The 17,707-nt window shown below is 33.8% G+C and overlaps 1 protein-coding gene across 2 annotated transcripts; it reads left to right on the top strand.

Moving 5' to 3' along the window:
• The first annotated feature begins 6,480 nt into the window (after positions 1 to 6,480).
• On the top strand, positions 6,481 to 16,059 carry LOC18439266 (UDP-glucose 4-epimerase GEPI48). Of its 2 annotated transcripts, none has more exons than XM_006849435.4 (10): positions 6,481 to 6,886; positions 8,715 to 8,764; positions 9,453 to 9,588; positions 12,056 to 12,157; positions 12,288 to 12,515; positions 12,996 to 13,074; positions 14,305 to 14,387; positions 14,611 to 14,702; positions 14,828 to 14,932; positions 15,786 to 16,059. In XM_006849435.4, exons 1-9 carry the CDS (start codon positions 6,704 to 6,706, stop codon positions 14,919 to 14,921), a joined length of 1,047 nt encoding a protein of 348 aa, XP_006849498.1. In that variant the 5' UTR covers positions 6,481 to 6,703; the 3' UTR covers positions 14,922 to 14,932; positions 15,786 to 16,059. The 2 variants fall into 2 exon arrangements, with proteins under 2 accessions (XP_006849498.1, XP_088720622.1); XM_088864496.1 differs by having other exon boundaries at positions 12,056 to 12,173.
• The last annotated feature ends 1,648 nt before the right edge of the window (positions 16,060 to 17,707 follow it).

Raw genomic sequence — 17,707 nt, 5'->3', positions numbered from 1 at the left:
CCAAAAAGAAGTTTACCAGCGAGAAGGATTATGGTGAGGAATTAGAGTTCCAAGGGATACTAAGAAGGTTTTTGATGGAGTAATGAGGGTTTCAGAGAATAATGAGGTGACTTTTAATGGAGTAATCTGGGTTTTAAAGGTGAAGAGACGGATGATTTCGACATTCAAGTTGGTTGAAGCTTGCCATGGTTTCCCAATTGTGTATAGAGATCAGAAGTTTCAAATTTGTTGGTTTCAGCTTATGGGGAGCTGAAATTGGTGAATTTTCCTTTGGGCCTTGGATTTCATCATGTCGGAGCAGAAATTTCGGTGACTTTTTAGTGCTTGTGAATTCAGATTTAGGTTGGTCGTTGCAAAATGGGTCCAAAACTTGGGGTTTTCAAGTCAATGGTTGATTGAATTAAGGAGGAGACCACCCAAATTTGACAGAGGTTTCGCAATATACCTGGTCTTTGCTACATAAGCTGAATTTTGTTTCAAAGTTCATGGAGAAATGTTTTTATATTTGCTTGGTTATTCTTTTTGTTGATTTCTTCCCATTTTAGTTCATCAAATCTGCTTATGATCATTTCTATCAAACCCTGAAACTTCAAAAATGACGCCTCTCTCTTTCTCACAAAATATTCATCATAAACCAATCTGTCCTGCCAAAGCAAACAATTTAGAAATTGACATTCAAGGATTAAAGTCCAAGATCAATGGAGAACCTGATTATCAGGTATCCAGATAGTTGGATTTATCTGGTAATTGACATGCGAAGTCATTTTGAATGGTAATTCGCATGACTGAGAATGGATGGGTGTCCTGTTCTTGAGAGATGGAGAGAGTGGTTATTCGGTCCCGAGCAGAAGAGTGAGAAAGAAAACTGCTTTGTTTCCTTATTGGTGATAGAGAAGGGCAGAGAGAGACTTCTCTAAAATCATGAATAGAACAAGGAATTATACAGTCTCAAAGCTTAAGAAACAAGATGGCTCAACTGCCAATAACAAGAGAGAGAGACCTCAAAGCTTCAACTGCCAATAACAAGAGAGAGAGAGAGAGAGAGAGAAATGAGAGCTGAATGAATGAGAAGGCCTTCCTGGGTTTTGGTTGGGGTACAGATAAATTGTTCTTATTGGCACTGTGCAGCTCATCTAAAGCCCCTTACAGTACTTAAATTTTAGAAGAAACACATTCTTTCAAGGACCGGTTTCTACGTGACCAGGCCTATGTAGAAATGCGGGCCTCTTAATAAATCTATTTTTGAGATGGATTTTAAGACTTCATTTTTAAAGACATATAATCTCCAACATGGAGATCATGAATATGAAAAGACAAATAAATTTTTAAAACTAGAAATACTAACTCTGGTAAGAAAACATTTGGACTGTTAGTTTCCATTGTTTTTAGATGGAACACCTACTAGCATCCATATTGAAGATGGATGCTTTATAGTCCAAGTAAGTCATCTGATGGGTTTCCCCCAGTTCTTCCAAATATATCAGCACATAATTGGCTGAGATGATCGATTTAAAAGTTTTACAATATCATAAATGCAATTGTTTGTTGAATTTTAAGGTAAGGATTTATTTATTTAAATAAAGCTGCAGCCTCTCAAGACATTGTCCATTTTGAAATGGGTTTGTTATTTATTTGGAGTAAGATGTAAATTTCCCGAAATAATATTACATCAGTTACTTGGATGACCATGAATCTGGGACGCTTTCCCTTTGGGATGAGAAAGCATCTACCTTTTTCTTTTTCTTTTTTCTTTTTTCTTTTTTCTTTTTTGTCTTGGGCAATTCAGCACTAGGATTTGAACTTGCAACTTGTGATTCCACTTCACATTTTTATTATTTATTTATTTATTTTAATCTTGAACCATAGCCAAATAAGTCCAAGCTCATAAAAATCATGGGAATTGGACTTGTGGGTCTCACTTATTGTTTCTTTCATTCCAAACAAATAAGGAGGATAGCAAAATCATTATATAACCGTTGCATGAAATCATTGTCCATCAAGTTGGGTTTATGGGCATATATACCATACTCATACTCATACGGGAGTATGTACTGTGCATACACTCCCTCGCTCAAAATACTTATTTGGGTGGATTTTTTCTGAAATTTTAAAAACTACTTAAAAATCACTAGATGATTATTTTTATAAGTTAAAAAAATTAATTTTGAGTTTTTTGAAACTAAGATTTCGCCCTTTAACAAATTTTATGGTATTTGATCAATCTTGAGACATTTTTTTTCCCTAGCGCATAGTGAGTTCAATTTGAATTTTTTTATTGAGGTAACTTTATAGCTGAAAAAGTTACATCCTGAAAATTTAGATCCTAAAATTACTTGATATTGAATTTTACACGGGGGAGTAGATACCTAGCATAATCCCGTGGGGGAGTATCTTTTCGCTTTATTGTTATGCATCTTCTCTACATAGTGAAGACATAGAGACATTGATCCTCATGGAAAGCATTAATACAGCAAAACGTTGGTCCCGGCCTCTGATATTCAACAGCATGACACGTGTTTAAACCGGCCCCCCCAAAAAAAGAATATGTTCTAGAATTTAAATTTAGAGAGAGAAAGAGGGATCAGAGAATTTGAAATTGTGTTGCATTTGTTTCATGGAAGTTTTGACTTCGGAAGTTAAAACTCTGATCTCGCGGCTTCTTGGAAGCCACAAATTCCATTTCTAGTTTCTTCGCCTATTTTGGAACTTATTGATTATAAATGTGGGTGAAGAACTGGATTCAATCTACCCAATCGAGTCTCCTTGGGAGCTCGATTCTTGAAATCAAGACTTTCAAAAAACAAACACACCCTCAAAGAGAAAGAGGAGAGAGAGAGGAGCTTAATGAACGTGGCACTATCAAGGAGATGGACATGCGGAATCTTAACTGACCTCAATTAGTTAGAAAAAAGCTTTGACGGTGATAAAGACATCGAGAATCTCTCAAAATATTGAGTAGAGAAAAAGTGGGCCTCCTTTGGTTTTCTTATGCTCCGGGCCATCGAACATTTAAACTTTCGGCAACAAGAGGGCATGTGTCTTCAATCCAAAATCCATGGCATATTGTACTTTTTTAAGATGTGGTTTCTATAAGGCTGAGGCCCTAAACAATCAAAGTAAAGCTCAACTTCAAATAGTGCTAAAAGATATTGTTTTAGTATCATAAATTATTGTGATAGCCTGAAACTTATTTTTATCTCCAATTATAAAATTTAAACCTTAAAAAAAGGTATAGATCGAGCGGACCTATGAGCTTAGAAATCTTGAAAAGTGAAAGTCTAGATCCATACCTCTTGAGATAGAGATGATTGATTTGAACGTTTTTCGGTATCAAAACATCATTTAGTGAATTTTTGAAGTACAGTTTAATTTAATTGTTTAAGGCTTCAGTATTATATAAACGTTTTTCCCTTTTTTAAATGATCAATGGCTTGACTTTTCATGAGTTAAGTAAGAAACAAGAAAAGCCTATACTTTCGTATGTTAGTCAAAATCACTAAAATAATACATAGGGAAAATGATCAATATCTTCGCATACCTAGTTACCACGTTGTAGTATCACTAAACAGGGGAGCTGGTTCGTGGTGATAGCACCCCATATCTAGTTCCACGTTGTGGTTTTAATCCTACTCATACCACTTGCTTATATCTTAAAAAAAAAAAAAAAATCCTCAATTTATATGAAAAACCATAGAAGGGGCCAGTCTTCCTTATTGAATTATCCAAAATAAAAAAATGAGAAAAATGTAAATAATATGGTTCCATTCAAATGCCACTCTCTTATGGAATATTTATCTTAAAAATGCATCGTCGACTCAAATACATTTTAAGTCATATGAGATGCGTTTTTGCTTTATATCCATGATTACACGTTTCAAATAATAAAGCGATTTAATGATATGTGAAAAATAAAATGAATAATGGATAATAGATACAGGATTCATGGAGAGTTTTAGTAAAATTTTGTGTTGGTCGCCTACTTAATACAACCTACCTCATTTATCTGGGCTTGAGACGGGTTAAGGGAAAATTTAAGGTCCTCACCTTTCTTAGACCAATGAATAGTCTACAAATAAATTCTATTTTTTTTTTTTTCTAAAGTTCAAATTTTGTATTTTTTTTCATATTCATAATAGTAGCAATATTGATTATCTACCTCTAAAATTATAGATCCAAAATGTATTTCTAAGATGCATTTTGATTGAGACATTAACTACCAAATCCCCATCCAAAAAAAAAGGGAGACACAATTTTTAAAATCTCAATATCAACCCTACTTGTTAAAACCTAATTTCATGGAATTCTATTTCCTGCTTTGACTCCTAGTTCGACCTTAGATGTGTTTTTTCCCCCCTACTATTATATTTTTTCTTCTTAGCCCTCAAGTGGGACATAGAGTGTTGCAATGTCTACGGCTTAAACCTAACCAAGAACAATTTTGAAGTACCCATTTCACCTCATAAGCAAAAAGCTAGAAAACATCTGCATAATGAATATTGTTGTGTTTTTTGTAAAGAAAAATAAATTTTTAATGAGGGTAGTGTTGTTGATAGAGCAGAATGACAGAACAAGATTCATATAACCGATCTCAAATAGTTGGGATAATACTTGGATGATAATGATGCTTAGTAAAGAAAAATAAAATAAATAAATTCCTACCTTTGAACCGGCAAAAAAAAAAAAAACTACTTTCTTACAATTTATTAATATAAGAAACGTTTGAGCTAGCTTTGGCCCTAGTATAGTACTCCACCTCATTTTTGTTGAACACTTAGAACATTGTTCCACCGTTTTGAACTAACAAGGGTGGACAACCAAAAACATGGTGTGGTCGTAGTCCAAGATGACCACCCTAGCAAATGGTCTCGTGCTCAAACTAAAAAAAAATATTTACATAGAAGAAAAAAACTTATTAAAATATTACAAATTTGTCAATAATACCAAAAAGGATGTTGCTGTTGTTTCGTTTAAGGATCACCGAAGTAATATCTAAACCTAATGATTCAAAGATATGGGATATCATAACAAGGAAATGCCAATATAAGGTCGTAACTTTAAAATGTAGAATTAAAGGTGCGCCTAAAAAATCCATCATAAAAAGTTGTTTGGATGTTGGAAAACTATGTAATTGATCATCTCGATATCGAGATGTATGAATATGAAAATAAAAAGAGACTTCAAGTTCGCGAAATAGTATATCTTGCAACACATTATGTGGACCATTCATTTTCAAGGTTTTCACTTGTTTATAGATCTATTTGATTTGAACTATTTTTAGAATTTAAAATTTTATAATTAAAAATAAAAATAGATTATCAAACCATCCTAAAAAAATTTTATATCAAAATTATATTTAAAATTTTAGAGGTGCGCCTTAATTGGATTGTTTAAGAAAACCACACCCCCTTTAAACATTGTACTTATTTTCAACTATTCCAACTCCGTGTAATTTGATGGAATTTTTAAAATTAAATAAAAAATATATATTTAAAGGGTAGTTCATTTCTTTAGTGTATTTCAATAAATTTCTTTTTAAAATTTGTTTAATTAGATTTTAAGCTCTCAAATCCTAACTGACCTTCCAACAAGGGTTGAAATTGAGGGAGCATTTGTTTAGATTATTTTACGAGTTCTAAACATTTTTTTTCCTCTTTTTTTGAATAGTTTAGTGGTAGGAATCAAACTTGAGATATAACATTGGGTTTTTTCTCTTTTTTTTTTTTTTTTTGAGTAATCCAACCGTAAGAATTGAACTCGAGACATTTTTTTTTGAGTAATCCAGCCATAAGAATTGAACTCGAGACATGGCATTAGTAACGTCAACTATCGACCACTCTTGCTCAAATCCGGTTCTTGAATTTTCTTTTTCTTACTAAAATTGGTGTAGGGATAGCTAATGATGATTAGGAAGTGAAAATTTAGATAAAAATATGGGTGGCAATGGACCAAGACCTGAACCCACACGGGACTCAAGGGGTAGACCCAATCGGGATATTGGACCTAAACACTATTTGGATCAGTGTTTAGGCCCGATCGGGTTCAACCCTAAGTCCTATAATATTTTTTTGGTGAAATATATTTCAATATAATTAAATAAATAGACATTTTAATTTTTGGATTGGGTCTGATCAGGTCCAGGTCTCGATTTGACACACCATTTTCAGGTGAATTGGGTCGGGGTAGGGCCCGTTGCCACCCCTAATTATTCGTCATTAATTTTCATAAAACCTCCTATATTTTTGCTCCGATCGAATGCGCGTTAAACGTGGTCCCCCCAGGACCAGTAAATATTGTTTAGACAATTTCTGTTCTTTTCAGTTTGGTGGCAACTAAGCTCAAAAAATTTGTGTTGCACCCAACGCTTTGAGATATGTATTATTAACCGTGGTCGCTCTGGACCACAACATATTGTTCAGACAATTTCTCCGCTTTTTCTGGTTTGGTGGCAATTAAGCTCAAAAAATTTGCAATGCACTCAATGCTTCGACAGTCCATAAGTTACGGGGCCCTCAGCTGTTCCTGTCACGTCATCTCCACGCTTTCGTATATAAATCGCTCAAACTCTTTTCCCCTCCCCCTATTCGAGCGCTCTCTCCCTCTCTCTGTATGCCCTCAAATTCCTCTATCCGAGAAAACATCGGATCCCTGTCTTTCTCTCTACTCTGTTGACTCATTTTGATTCTCTCTCTTTCTCTCTCTAGAAATGGGGAAGAACATTCTGGTGACTGGTGGAGCTGGTTACATCGGTAGCCACACGGTCCTGCAACTACTGCTTGGAGGATTCAATGTTGTGGTGGTCGATAATCTCGACAATTCTTCGGAGATTGCCATTAAAAGAGTCACTGAGCTTGCTGGAGAATCTGGAAAAAACCTTGTTTTTCACGAGGTAAGGTTGGGATTCATCGATCAAAAGATCAATTGTGGTTGGATCTTTGTTTGCATCATTGATTTTGGCTAATCAGTACTGTGATTTTTGTGATCTGCTTGATTTGTACTTTATCAATGCCTAGAGCATTTCTTTAGTGGATTTAATTCTGTCCTTCAATGCAATTTTTGATAATTTACAGAGAAATCTTAAGTTTTGGTTTGTTAGTGCTGGTTTTATGATTCATCCCGGTTGCTGTGATTCTTTCCATTTATAAAATCCTGAACAAAAATCAGGGCTTTTAGAACTGTTTCTATTTTTAATACGACATTTCTTATCCTTCCCTGAGTAAGTCGATTATTAGGCTTCTAAAGATCGTTTTTTTTTTTTGTCTTAATTTTTTTTTTATTTGGAATTTAAATCTACTCTTTACTTTTTTACTAAATTCATCATTTAATGTGTAGAACCTAGATCTGTTATTGTCGGTCTATAATGATCATGTTTTTATGAGATCTTTGATGAAGTAAAACCTTTGTTTAGTTTTCATATGTTTGTATTCAGTAATGTCATATTGGTGATCTAGGAATATATTTTAATTGCACATTTTCATTAAAAAAAGTATCTTATTTATTTATTTATTTATTTTTGCAGCTCAGACTTTACCATCTTCACAAAAAAAATCATTTTCTCAAGAGATATGTGATTTTCAATTGCATGTATCGATCAATGTAATGATTTGAACATGGAGGTTTGCACATTTTTAAACTGCTTTATCTGTCTATTACTCAGGATTTGTACAGGCAGATCTTTGTTCCCATGCATTTTTAGTCAGGATATCCTTTTACGATCATATATTCTCTCTTTTGTCACTATTTTTATCTTTATTGGTATTTTTGTCACTGTTTTACTAGTCTTTTTACTAAGATAGCCTTGTTTCATGTGTATGCTTTATGGACTGGAAAGAAGATTAAAAAACTATGGAAAAGTTGAAAAGGTATGTTAATTCAGAGGTAATTTTTCATCAATGACATGGTGGGGTTCGTGGTCAATCATTGATAATTGGTATTTTCATTTTTGGTAAGAAATTAGTGCTTTATGAAATTTCTACACAAAGGAATATGGTAAGGGAATAAAATGAAGCACTTTTAATATTTTTTTGGAATTAGTTGAATACTTTTGTAATGTTCTGAGGAGCATTTCTGTTATATAACTTTCAATAAATATATCTTCTAAAATTTTCTCGTTATATAGATTTCCACTTGGTAAACTCAGTGGCATAAATTCTGATTATAGTTGAAAGTCTCGAAGTACAACTGCAGACAGCTGATTCTTTTATATCAAATGGAACGTTTTCTGATAATTTTTGGAATTGGTATTTATATGCATGCAAGCATGCATAATGCATATATACAGATATGTACAATTAAAAAAAGCAGAAAAGAAAGAAAAAAAACATTGAGGTGTGTTTGTGTGGGTTTAGCTTTGAATTTCGTATATATGCGTAGACTTGCAGTTTAGATTTTACTACTAGAAATGATGATTTATTCAGATGTTTATTTTATTACTTTCATTCATAATGTTCCGTTCCGCATGGATGATGATTCATGATAGAGGGAATGATTCAAAGATGCTACGGGACTATGATTATCTACTAATTCAGTCTTGTGATAGGGAGGGGCATCATTAATTTATGACTACAAAAAATGTTATACAATTTCACTCATACTTGAATCCTAGCGTTGAAGCATACTGCTTTGATTTCTCTTTTGTTTATTTGTTCCTTCCTGTGATATTGTCTTGAGATTTGTGGCATATTTTACAATGCTGAAGTTTCTATTTTCTTGTACAGGTTGACCTGCGAGATAAGGTGGCCTTGGAGAAAATCTTTTCTTCTTCGAGGTAATCTTTCACTATTTTTTTTTAAGAACATAATTAATGCTAAGTACATCTGATGAATATTCCTGTGGACTTTCTTTTTACCAACTTAGTTAATACTAAATACATCTGATAAATATTCTAAGTGGCTCTAGTTTTCCATAAATTTTGGTCTATTGAGCATCAGCATTAACTTTAGTCTAATTTTTCAGTTTGGTTTTGGCTGATAGGCTTTTTTATTCTCTCTTAGTTAAAGTTAGATGCATTTGATTAATATACTTAATGGCTTCGAATTTGCATTAGTTTTAGTGTAATGAGCATCAGCATAGCCATTTGTTGCACTTTCCAATGAATGCACTGTTTCAATGTATTCTCTTAGTTTCAATAGATTTTCTTGGACTTCGTCATCACTTACTAAAAAAATAGATTTTCTTGGACTTTGATGAGATGGATTTGCAGATAGAACAATAAGGGGTGATTTCTATACTAATAGGTGGACACGATAGGCAAAATTTCATCAGATTTAAATAATTGATGTATTTGTTTGTTCAGTTAGTTTCTCTCAGCAAATTCATAATTTGTTTGTTATTGATTGGTTGGTTAACATACTTTGGGATTGCAATGATGCATCTATGTTATATTATCACCTAAGTCGCTTTCCCTTGTAGACTACTAGATTTGTAATTTTCCGTCATTTTATTTCTTGCTGCAGTTTTGATGCTGTCATTCACTTTGCTGGATTGAAAGCAGTGGGTGAAAGTGTACAGAAGCCACTGCTTTACTATAACAACAATCTAATTGGAACTATTAATCTCTTAGAAGTGATGGGTGCACATGGTTGCAAAAAGGTAAGTCTAAGATCTTGCAAACCATATAGAAATTGATCTTCTTTGTCTATTTATATGCAAAAACTGGCTATATGGTGGACTGCATCATAGAGAAATTGCTTGACTTCATCTCCTTTACCGTGTGCAAGATGCTTACATTTCCAGTTCCATAGTAGTGATTTCTTTCCTTAGACGAGAAGGAATAATAGAGTTAGTAATAAATAACTTTAAGATGACTTTGTTCACTACTTCGTACTCTGGAATGGCGATGAAACAGCACGATTTCTAGGTAAACACCTATTTATCTGACATTTTTGGAGAATTTTGAAGTCAGGTAATGCAATTTTTTGTGTTAGTTACAGTCGTTTGAAATTATTCTGTGACAACATGATGCAGATCTAATTATGTGGCAATAGTTCCATGTTCAATAGCTGTATATTTTGCCGCCTGTGGATCTCGTATACATCATGGTGTTCAAAATTAGGCCCCTGCAAACTGCAACAGAAGCCTTGCAATGCAATTTTGGAAGCTTAAGTTCACTGTCATTTTAATTGCTACAATTGGTCCCATGCCGAATTCAGGCAATCTTATTTAATGAAGCCAGTTGTTATATTCGCGTTTGATCTTAGAAGCAAACACCTCCATACTAGGGAGACAGATGATCATGCACCAAGCTTTGCTGTTTACATACTGGAGCATGAAGGAATCATGGTTTGGTCATGGTTGAATTTTTTTTGGTCTTCTTATATGCATTAGATTGTGATAGTGTATAACTTCTTTGCATGAGATCAATGCACAAGATAGATGTATGCACACAGAAGCACATATGCTCCATACATATTTGAAACTTTAAAAGCTATTGCCATTTTGTGTTCCACATTTGCATGCCCTGTTCCCTCAATACTATTTGTTGAGCTGTATTTTAACCCATTACCATATGAAGTAATGTGAACTCTGTAGCAATCACGCCCAAACGTCTGCAAGGAGTCTCAACTGTTTCTTCACCGGGGTTTCACCTTTTCTTATTTAAGATATGAAATTTTTGTTTGAAATTGGAGTTGAGTGGGAACAAAAACCTGGGGATCCTTTTCGAAGTGATAGTTTTGAAATATTTAGAGGTCTTTGTCCTGAAATACAATTTACTTTTCATATGCTTGCTGAATATAGTTTGATGGTTAGATATTTTAGGATCTAAGTTTTCCTTCCACTCATTTGTTTAACAATTGATATTTTCTATCATGCCATGAAATAGCCATTTGTTAAACAGTTGATCTTTTCTATCATGCCATGAAATAGGGTTTAATAGAAACTATTCTGTGTATTTTAATCTATTGAACAATAAATTTCCAAACAACCTCAATGGACTCTTCAAAGTGTATACTGTTTGAATGCCATGGCCAAGAGTGAGCTTCTAGTATATGTTAGTGGTTTTAATGGCAGTAGATATGGCCAGTCGTCTTTTAGTGGCAGTTAGGCATAGCGATTATCAGATCACAGTTTTTTGCAGCTCACATTCTACTAAATTATTCTAACTAAACTTTCTAGTAAATTTTCATTTTCCCTTTTTCAATGATTTACTTATATGGTTGATTCAAGAAATTGTACAATTTATGACATGGATATAGCTAAAATGATGGTGATAGAATCCCAAGTTTAACCTTGTTTGGAGAAATTGGACTTGGCCAACAAGACAGGCATAAATAAGTTAGAATGGATGAATTCCAAGCTCATTCCCACCAAGCAACTTGGGGTGCCCTTGCATACGTGCATCTAAATTCGTTTATTTGGTTACTTGTTAGAAACGAGCAGAAAAAGCTATAGACATATGGAAACTCCCCTAGATCATGATCATCCTTGATAGAGTCCTGATTATGTATATTTGGCAGATAAAACTGACACGCAGGATGCATACACTGCATTTGAAATCTGTGCCCCTCAATCTGAACCTCAAGTGGATATTAATTATCAATGGATATTCATTGGATTCACACTCAGAGATTTAGAGAATCGTAAAGGAATAGTTCTTTTCGTCTTCTAACCTTCATAGAAGAATATTGCTAGTTTTATATATTTATTTATTATTTTGTTCAAGCTTCCGAACTCTCAATACATTCTTTTATGATAACTCTGGTGGAAAGGGAGCTTGTCGACCAAAGGGATTCAACTGGATGTGCATGTGAAGTTAAAAGCTATTCAGTTGTTTAAATTCTGATGTTACAATGTATTGGTGCAAATTGCTTAATCTTGATGGCCTCAATTCTGTTATAAAGCTGGTGACCTAGACATATATTCCCTATTGGCTCTTCTGTGGCATGTTTTGATATTTTTATCTTGGAATTCCTTTCCCCTCTGGCAAAACTTCGAACTTTCCATGGACATACCATCTGCAGTTGATTACAAAGATCTTTATTGATTACAAACTATATTATCGCATTCCTCTAGCATTTTCGAACATTGATACATGCTGATTTTAAAAAAAATCATACAGCTGGTGTTTTCATCATCTGCTACGGTTTATGGATGGCCAAAGGAGGTTCCCTGCACCGAGGAGTTCCCACTATGTGCCACGAACCCGTATGGGCGAACTAAGGTATGGGCGAACTAAGGTGTGTCTGCTTATGGATTGCTTATATTCTATATCTCTACCTTTTGCTATGTATTCTGATATTGAGTTTTAGGGTGCTAAACTAATTTGTTGTCCATTCCGTTTATTTTTATAGCTTTTTATTGAAGAGATCTGCCGAGATATCTATCGTTCAGATTCAGAATGGAAGATTATATTGCTTAGATACTTTAATCCAGTGGGTGCTCATCCTAGTGGCTATATTGGAGAGGATCCTCGTGGAATCCCGAACAATCTCATGCCCTTTGTTCAACAAGTTGCTGTAGGCCGGAGACCAGCATTAACAGTATATGGCAATGATTATTCGACAAAGGATGGCACGGGGGTACACTCTCTCCCATTCATTCTGGAGATATAAACTATTTGTTGATTTGTTCTGTATAACTGACTGAACGTTAGATAATGCATCGGGTGTGGTTGTGGATTAAGTTGTTTTCTGTGTAAATCTGGCATTGATATCTGGAAAAGTTACCTTTAGTTGTGAATCCAATAAGCCTACTATTTGTTTTTTTCTGGATAAGAAATAAGCCTGCTACGTTGTTGCCATACTTTCTACATTTGCACATGTATGGATTGTGCCATACAATTTAATCTTCTTAATTGGTTTTCTTTGAGTCATTTATGCCATGCTGAGTTTTCTACTGCAGTGTGAGAAGTTTCTCTGGTTGGTTAATGGGGAATGCCCTAATTTCTCTTAAAATTTTGTTCATTAGATTAGAAAGTAAAAATCTTTTCATGAGTTATTCCATTCCGCAGTATTTTCTTTAGATGTTTACAAGTGATGCTCCTGTTTTATGTTTCTCAGGTCAGGGATTATATTCATGTTGTGGACTTGTCAGATGGACACATTGCTGCCGTACAGAAGCTTGATGACCCTAGTATAGGTATGGAAGCTGCTAAAGTTTCATGATTTATTGTATTCATCTCACCCAATTGCATAATGTGTTAGATTGAGCTGATTCTCGCAATTTTGTGTGAGTTTGGAAGATGAACTTAGGGAAATGTATTGTGTTCAAGACTTCAACAGTTTTTTAGAATTACCTGAACCATCTGTTTGCGACATCTGATGGCTGGGGTAATCCTCGAAAAGTGTAGGAAACAAAAGTGTTTGCATAGTACATAATTATGGGATCAAAATGTATGTTATAAAATAATTTTTTATACTTGTAAAAGATAGTGGAAACATACTTATTGTCCATATGATAATTGTAAACGTATGATTATAAGGGTATTATTGTCTGGTCAATGGTTCGGTCAGCAATGGGGAGTGCTTGTCTTGTTGAATTCGTGACATTTTTGGTGGGACCCACTCTCCCCCCACGTTGCAACCTAGTGATGGGAATGGCTGTTACGACCATATTATTACATGATCATATGGATCATAGTGTACTTTCCAAAGAAATAAACTGGAGCAAACTCAGTCACTTTTTAAGATAAACTTCCCAGGTTTCAGTGTTTCCACCCATGTTCGGGTGGTTCATGCGAAAGAAGTGGGTGGAATTAAAAAAGTGAGTGGCCAAATGTGCTCCTGTAGCAGAAATATGGAGGTTGTACCAGCCAAAAATAGGGTCTGGATAACTTTTTATGTGCGGAATGTCTGATTAATGAAATTGCATGGACAGGTGTTCTAGACTCTATAAATTTGGTAAAGAATCATGTAGTTTTGTGCACTCACTAAGACAACTTTGACAGTTTCATCGTGGGGCAAGGTTTTTATGAGTCCACTGCCTCATCTGTTTAAATGACTCCTATCTCCAAAAATGGATTTTGGATTTAAAATTTTAAAGATTTGAGAATCTAGACCATGATAAGCATGAATCTGAAAAAAGAAGAAAAACTAAAAAAAAAAAAAACAGAGAAGAGTTTTTAATCTAACGTAACACTCTTAGTTTTAAGTTTTGGTGGGACTAATGTTCTATAATATCCATCTACAAGATGGATGTTTAGCGTGTCAGGGAACACTATTGTGGAAGTTCGTCCCATGATGCACAGAATTACTTTTCCTTAATCATGCCTACTTTCTATGCGTAAAGAGCAAGAGTGAGAGGCCCGAGTCTCCATTGCATGGGTGAGAGAAGTCTGAGCATATGATTGAACTTATTTTTGACCTACAGGTTGTGAAGTATATAACCTAGGAACTGGAAAAGGAACCTCCGTCTTGGAAATGGTAGCAGCATTTGAGAAGGCCTCTGGAAAGGTATTCTACCTCTGGTCACTGCTTAAGTTATATATGAATTTCAAAATATCAGTTCTTGGAGAGAATTAGGTGCTCCAATTCCTTCTCTAGTTTTTCAAGGAATATGGCTTCCCAGAATCTCTCTCCTAGAATGAGTGACCACATTCTCTCTTGTTTTCGAAGAGAAGAAATACCCAGATTCTCTCTCTGGTTTTAGGCCTAACTAATGTTTGATTGGTTTTAGAAACTTCCTCTGGTTATGGCTGCTCGCCGTCCTGGGGATGCCGAAATAGTCTACGCATCCACTGACAAAGCGGCACGCGCATTGAACTGGACGTGAGCTCAATTATCAATTATTGTTTTTTCCTTGTTCTTTTTTTATTGAATTTCTTTTGCTCAACTGGATATGTTCTATATATGGAATTTCTACTGTTAAAAATGGTGCCAATTGGGTTTTGCAGAGCTAAATATGGGATAGACGAAATGTGCCGGGACCAATGGAACTGGGCGAGCAAGAACCCATGGGGCTATGGGTCACCTGACACGAACAACTGAAAAAGTTCGAGGTATAGCTCTAAAGTAAATTATACTATACACCAATGTTGTATGGTTTATAGTTTATTGTACATCTCAAGCGCCCTTTTTTTTGGCTGGGTAGATCAGTGGGGATTACAGGCCCCAATCTGTTTTGGAAATAGTCAGTTTTTGAAATCGTTAGTGAGAACGGAGGCCGTGACTTTTAACTAGGGCACGGTGCCACCACCATGATCCCAGCTCCTTTCTCAAAACAAGGGCGTTCCATTCACCCAGATGGGTGCCCCATTGGGCTCCGTTAGGGTTGATCTCCACGCTCCGTATCGAGAACAGATGGCGGGCCCCTTTAGTATACCACATACCCTCTCTTTAAAAGAGATTCTCTATATCTTAGTTACTGAGATTGGCATCGTTTCAGGAACAAATTTGTGTTACCAGTTCAAACCAGGTTGATCGATCAAAAAGTAAAAGGATTTTTAAGTCATTGTGATAAATCATGTCTCTGGCTTGTTGTGCAAGATTTTCAAGAGTGTTTTCTTTTTGAAAGCTATACGACTACCTTGGGAAATGTTTTGAAAACCTAATATTACAAATTAGGAAAGAGGTGGAAATTTTAGAAACGTTAAAAAAACATAAAAATAATTATGTTGTCCTCTACCTTAAAATTTGAGTCTGTATAAAGGAACTTAAAATAATTGAATAGTGGCCGAAGAAAAACGTTCTCTGATGCCAAAGAACATATCTCTTTTCATTTCAAACTCTCATGATCTTTTGAAGATTCAAAAGATCATGAAGATATATATCACGATCTTTAAATTGGTATTGTATTGCTAGTTATCAAAATGAAAAGAATGGGTAAAAACTGATATTGAACCTATGTTTCAGGCTGTTGCTCTAGAGAGGTGAGATTTATTTCTGCGACTGTCGCATTATCAGGCGATCTGATATGCCTCATTCTACAGCTGTAATTCTTAATAAATATTATCCTATGTTTTCCCATTTGAGGAGAAATCAATGCTGGCGTTTTTATTATCTGTAACACTTGAATGGGATTCCTTAAATCCAGATGTGAGTTATGGAACGAGGAGAAATCAATGCTGGTGTTTTTATTATTTGTAACACTTAATGGGAATGGGATTCCTTTGATTTCTAAAGTCAAGATATGAGTTATATGAGTTAGAAGTGGTTGTGTTGGGTGTATTTATCAAAACAATCATCACGATTTTATTAAAAAATTATTTAAATAAGTAATTTTACCATTAAACAAAGGCAAACTTGAATTTTTTATAAAAGTACATCTTTTTTCTTTTAGTTAAAATTTTAATTTTACCTTTTATAGAGATGATAAAAGTTCCATTTGTTTTATAGTAATATTGCAAAATTGCCCTATTAAAGTAATTTTTTTAAAAAAATAGGTTACAAAATTAATAAATTCGCCCTTCATAACTCTCTATCTTGAGCCTTTTTAATTTGAAGGGTTGTGAAGTTTAGAATATATATATATATATATATATATATATATATATATATATATATATATATATATTTATTGTCAGCCAACGACTCATATTGAATATAGGTTTGATTCAATGGTCACAACTTCATTTCGTGTTTAAATTCTTATTTTTTTTATACAAATTCAAATCATTTGATACTTTGAGTGTCTATTATTAAAAAAATAGAAGAATTTAATAAAAAATAATTCGTAAAATATATATTGGTCAAAATATCATTGAAAAGTTTTGGGAATATTTTGGTAAATTTATATTTTGTGAATTATTTTTTTAATATTTAATTAGGTGCATCTTGATGAGAAAAATGAATATTTAAAATTTTAAGTGATTTGGATTTGTATAAAAAAAAAAAAAAAATTCAAATACGAAATGAGGTTGTGGCAGTTAGATTGGCCCATATTGAACTTGGGCCGCATCAATATCAGTCGCTTGTTGACATTGTAGCTGTCAGCCCGTGGGCGGATAAAATACATTCTTTATATATATATATATTTTGTTGGTGGTATAAAACCAATGGGTTAGAAATACAATCTTTTAAAATTTTTTCATTGTATTAAAACTCGAGTTTAAATGCATGAATATCTCAATACAAAACCATGATACATATATGAATGATAAAATTCAACCCTAGTAAGGTCACTTACAAATCCCTTACTGAAAATACAATTAAACTCAATACAATATCCAAATATCACAATGTACATCTCTACAATATATTCTATAACTTGCATTCGCAATTTCTTATTATATAAAAATTATATGATAATTTCATCTTTATTCTTTATTTTCATCATATATCACAATGTCTCATATACATCATACATTTGTTCATAATAATCCAATGAGATTTTAATTCATATAAACAATAAAACATAGCATTAAAACTCATACCGTAATATTAAAGAACAATATCAATATTCAATTTAATCAATCATGAATCATTTAAGAACTGTAAATACATCAAATTAACATGCAAACACATATAGGGGAAGCTATAGTTCGAACCGCTTGTGCCCAGGTCATGAAAGAGCCTTTTGAAAACTTAGTTATGTCTTATTGTCTAAGGCATGAGTGATAATAATAATTCAAAGAGATCATTCTAATGGGAAGCAAATGATCACTTTTAATTCACTTAATAGAAATAAAATCATGAGATAAACATATATCAAAACAACCCTTTAAAATTTGAGAGAGATACTATACAAAATAAAGTAGTTGTGAAACTACACCATGTGACCCATCAGAGACTACAAAACTTTTCAACATTAAAAAGAAAACTCAAGGAACTATTTC

Source organism: Amborella trichopoda, chromosome 4 (genome assembly GCF_054954075.1).
Source record: "Amborella trichopoda isolate Santa Cruz 75 chromosome 4, AtrichopodaSantaCruz75HAP2 v2.0, whole genome shotgun sequence".
Lineage (NCBI taxonomy): Eukaryota > Viridiplantae > Streptophyta > Magnoliopsida > Amborellales > Amborellaceae > Amborella > Amborella trichopoda.
This window is presented reverse-complemented; position numbering and strand designations above follow the sequence as displayed.